Below are 4,587 nucleotides of genomic sequence, written 5' to 3' on the forward strand. Positions count from 1 at the left end.
CTTTGTTTCTTGATCCATACACCTCCAAACCTTTCCTGTGAGAATCATAACCAACAAAAATACACTTTCGAGCTTTTGGGTCAAGTTTGGTTCGGTTATATTTTGGAACATGAACATAACAAATAGATACAAACACCCTAAAATAGCTTACATTAGGCTTTTAACCATAAGCTAGCTCAAAAGATGATTTTTGTGTACCTGGCCAAGATGGTAACCGATTAGACACATGACAAGCACATTGAAGTGCTTCCGCCCATAGCTCCCTAGGCAGCCCCTCGTCATGTAACCAAGATAAGCATATTGAAACAAGGTAAGCAATCTTTCCTTCTGAAACCCTATTTTGTTGTGGAGTATCCGGACAAGTCATTTGGCGAGAAATACCATTTGTTTTACAATAAGTAAAGAAATCATTTGACATGAATTCTCCACCATTATCACTCCTAAGAGCTTTTACCTTTCTCCCAAATTCTGATTCTACCGCTTCTTTGAACTCTATGAACTTTGATAAGGCTTCACTTTTCTCCTTTAGAAATTTCACCCAAGTAAACCGAGAATAGTCATCAATTAACACCATGACATAGCAATGGCCGCCATAACTTGGTGTTTTTGTTGGCCCCATCAAGTCCGTATGAATCAAGTCAAGCAAACCTTGTTTTCGATTTGTTGACTTCTTATATGAAAGTCGGTGTGACTTTCCATATTGACATCCTTGGCATATTACTTCCTCACGAACATTCTTTAATTGAGGAATTCCATCAACTAGTTTATGTGAGAATATCTTTTGCAACATTTGATATCCCACATGACCTAGTCTAGCATGCCAAATAGCTCCGTTGTCGGTTTGACTTGTTTTCTTCACATAAGCCTCACCTGCAGACAACACAAACAAAGAACCTTTCTTTTCTCCCGTGAAAAGAACATCACCCACAATCTCCTTGACATTCTCAAGGACCTTCACATCCGTTGGACCAAAAAGAACATATTTTCCAGATTCGGTAATTTGAGGTACCGAAACTAGATTCTTGGTCAATTCAGGAGCAAGATAAACATCTTCCAAAGTAAAAGTATTATTATTAACATCAATAATAGCATTACCTTCCTTTTTAACCGGATGAGTTGAGTTGTCGGCCGTGATTACAACTCGATTTTGATTGTGATCTCTAACGTCATGAAGAAGAGTTCCATCACCGGTCACATGATGAGAGCAACCCGAATCAATAATCCATTGATTCTTCTTAACAACCGTATCAACGGTAAAACAGTGCTCCCATTTGACTTCATCATCATCGTTGCTTGAACAAGCCACGTTTGCTTTTGTGACTTTAGAACGACAGTATTTCTTGATGTGACCAACCTTCCCGCACTTGTAACATGTGGGAGGTTTCTTTTCATAGTTACTTTTGTAACTAGTTTGCTCTTCTTCTTTTTCTTTGCTAGAAGAACCTTTCTTGAAGTTCTTCCCTTTTGAAAACAATACCGCATCATTTTCAAATCCTTTAGCCATTTGCTTGGCCAAAGCTTCTTGATTAGAGAGCAAATTCTCTAATTCTTCAACCGAAGGTTGAGTAGACCACCCCTGTATAAAGGTTATGAATGGAACATACTCTTTCTTCAAACCACGAATTAAATATCTTCGCAACCGAGATTCACTAATTTTCTCGTTTGTATCAATCTCTGAAATTTCAGAACAAAGAGTTTTCACCCGTAAGAAATATTCAGAAACTGACATACCTTCTTGTCTTGAGATTGCTAACTCATTTTCCAGGAATTGCAACCGTGCGGTATTCTTCTTGGTAAAGAGTTTCTCAAGAGTATCCCAAACCTCCTTTGGCGAGTTAAGATCACGAATGTGTTCTATGAACTCTTTGCTAATTGATGTCCTCAACGCAAAGAGAGCCTTCCCACACTTAATCTTCCATTTTCTTCGTGACTCGCCTTGCTCAAGAGTTTCTACGGGAATTATGGCATCGTTTCCGGCCACAAGTTCCCATAGGTCTTGACCTTGGAGATAAGCTTCCATACACATCTTCTAATACTTATAGTTGTTGCCTACAAGTCTTCCCATACCATTGAACATACCTCCATTGTTTACATTTGAGACTTCCATTTATGATTAGCAAGAAACTAGTTTACACTTTGAGTAATTGCACACAAAGTTTAACTTAGGACTAAACTTATAATCAAGTTTATAACCAAGCTCTTGATACCATAAAATAATTAATAACTTGCTAGAATAGAAGTTTAGTAAACAAAATATGAACAAAGAATGTACAAACTTGAAGTGTATTGTAAATGGTTTTCCTTATTTTCAAATGTTACATACTACCTCTTTAAATACAAGAGAAATATTAAATGCATAATAAATGCAAACCAACTATACCTAAGAAACATTAAATGCTAGATATAAAAGAGATATCCTATAATCTCTATATTAAATGCAAGATATCTTAGAGATATGCAAAATCTCTATATTAAATGCAAGATATCTTAGAGATATGCAAAAATCTCTACAAGATATATCTTGTGACAATAGAATCCATTTAATTAAATTGCATTAATATTTTAACAATATACGGAGTAGTATTTCATACATCACACTAGATAGATATCACTTACCTTCAGTACCACCCTTTGCATTTTCAATTCAAATTGTAGCTTGATGATGATAATGGAGCCCTAAATCGATCAAAAATGTAGAGTTAATTCATACTCTGCTCTTTCTTGTTAAAAAGCTAACATGTCATGTTCAGATCATTAGCTCAACAATTTATCGTAATGCGGATTAATCTGATTTCAGTTCAAGTTTATTTTATATATTCACACACCTGTATATTTGATTAAGAAACAGCTCCATAAACTGTTATCTGAATTGAAAAATACCTTACTCGAAAGTCGAAATTCCTAATTTTCTAGCCCTAGATCTGATAAAAATTATTATCCATCTTGAAAAGAACAGTGCGTTTGATTTCATGAAATTCTTTAATTTTTTAACTTTTCAAAGTTGAAAGTAATGTGTTAATTATCTTTAGTTATAACTAGCACCTTTAAGTATGAGGCTGGCTACATGGTGAAAACAGAAATTGTTTTCATCCGGGGCAAAAAATTTTTAGAAAACTTAGCAAATTTTTTAGGTAAAATATGGAGTTTTTTAGTAAAATTTAGGGGTTTTTGGCCAAAATTTGAAGGTTATAGGGTAAAATTTTAAGGTATTTGGGCAAAATATGAAGGCTTTGGGGTAAAAAAAAAACTCTACGGGGGCAAAATCAAAAAACTCAAAATTTTTACACTGAAAATTTCAAATCCACTGGAGGCGGGTGCCCCCTTGCCCCCACCTGTTTCCGCCACTGGCTGACGAAGGAGGCGAGATGACCAAAATACTCTCGAAAATTATGTGAAAGGACAAATCACTCCAAAGGAATTTAGAAACAGTAATTCCACAATGGAGTAAGGCACTTTGTGAATTAGTATATTAAGATAATTTCATAAAGTTAGGTTTCTTTTCTTTGTGTTTGATTTTTTATTTAAATTCAGTTATCTATTGCAGACTTTGTGGACAGTACATGATGAAAACTCAATCCCTTAGTTCGGATATAATCAGCTCTCTTCCTCAAAATATAATTGAAAATATTTTAACTTTTATGCCAATCCGAGATGCATTGAGAACAAGCATTTTGTCAAAGAAATGGAGGTATTGTTGGATGACTATGCCAAAACTTGTGTTTGATCACAACCTGGCACGAGTGTTATTTGATGGTGGCAACAAACCTTACGAGAAATCTAAGCTCGTCAATGCGATCTTCCATGTTTTGTTTATACATAGTGGTCCAACGATACTAGAGTTCAAGCTTCCTATCCACACATTGGGCATGGTAACCGAGTTTGACATGATCATACTTTATCTTTCTAGGAGAATTAACGTGAAAGATTTTGACCATCTGTACTTTAAACTCTTCTCCATACAAACTACCCGATTCGTATTTCTTATGTTAATGGTTCTTCAATACAGTTTTAATAATATTTAATCAAGTTTTCTGGATTAGATGTACGGGCATGTAAACATTCCGATTCAGGAATGTTCCATGACGTTTGTTGATCTGCAAGACGACTTGAGTTTGACCTTAGATCATCTTGAGCATTTTGAAATTGCAAATTCTAGCAACATTGTGTTTCTAATTGAATTCGTCAAACTCATCATGGGTAAGTCTCATGTACTAAAGCTAGCACGAATTGAGCTTGAAGACAATGTTTGTGTTGAGGAAGAACTGAAGATTTGTAAAGAGATGATTTATCTGCCATTTCCACGTGCATCACCTTCAGCAAAATTAATTGTTGAACGCAGAAAAACTTCTTAACGAACGCTTAGATTTTGGTGATGCTAGTTAATATTAATATATATATATTTTTTTTTTTTTTAAAGGCTTAGATTGTCAAAGCACAGTGATTTGCTTTTATGTGACTATTTGTGGAGTGCATGTCTAGATTCTGTTTTCTTATGTTTTTGATGATGTTATAAATCCAAACTTTGCTTTTGAAGTATGTCATCACGTGCGGAACTCTTTTAAGTCCATTATGTTGTACATACTGCTT

General features: G+C 35.0%; 1 protein-coding gene across 1 annotated transcript; it reads left to right on the plus strand.

Moving 5' to 3' along the window:
• The first annotated feature begins 3,439 nt into the window (after positions 1-3,439).
• Positions 3,440-4,352, plus strand: LOC139901407 (F-box/LRR-repeat protein 25-like). The gene is made up of 3 exons (XM_071884126.1): positions 3,440-3,444; positions 3,545-3,869; positions 4,041-4,352. The coding sequence occupies exons 1-3, from the start codon at positions 3,440-3,442 to the stop codon at positions 4,350-4,352; spliced, it is 642 nt and encodes a 213-aa protein (XP_071740227.1).
• Positions 4,353-4,587: the final 235 nt, after the last annotated feature.

The sequence above is a fragment of the Rutidosis leptorrhynchoides genome, chromosome 3 (assembly GCF_046630445.1).
Source record: "Rutidosis leptorrhynchoides isolate AG116_Rl617_1_P2 chromosome 3, CSIRO_AGI_Rlap_v1, whole genome shotgun sequence".
NCBI classification, from domain to species: domain Eukaryota; kingdom Viridiplantae; phylum Streptophyta; class Magnoliopsida; order Asterales; family Asteraceae; genus Rutidosis; species Rutidosis leptorrhynchoides.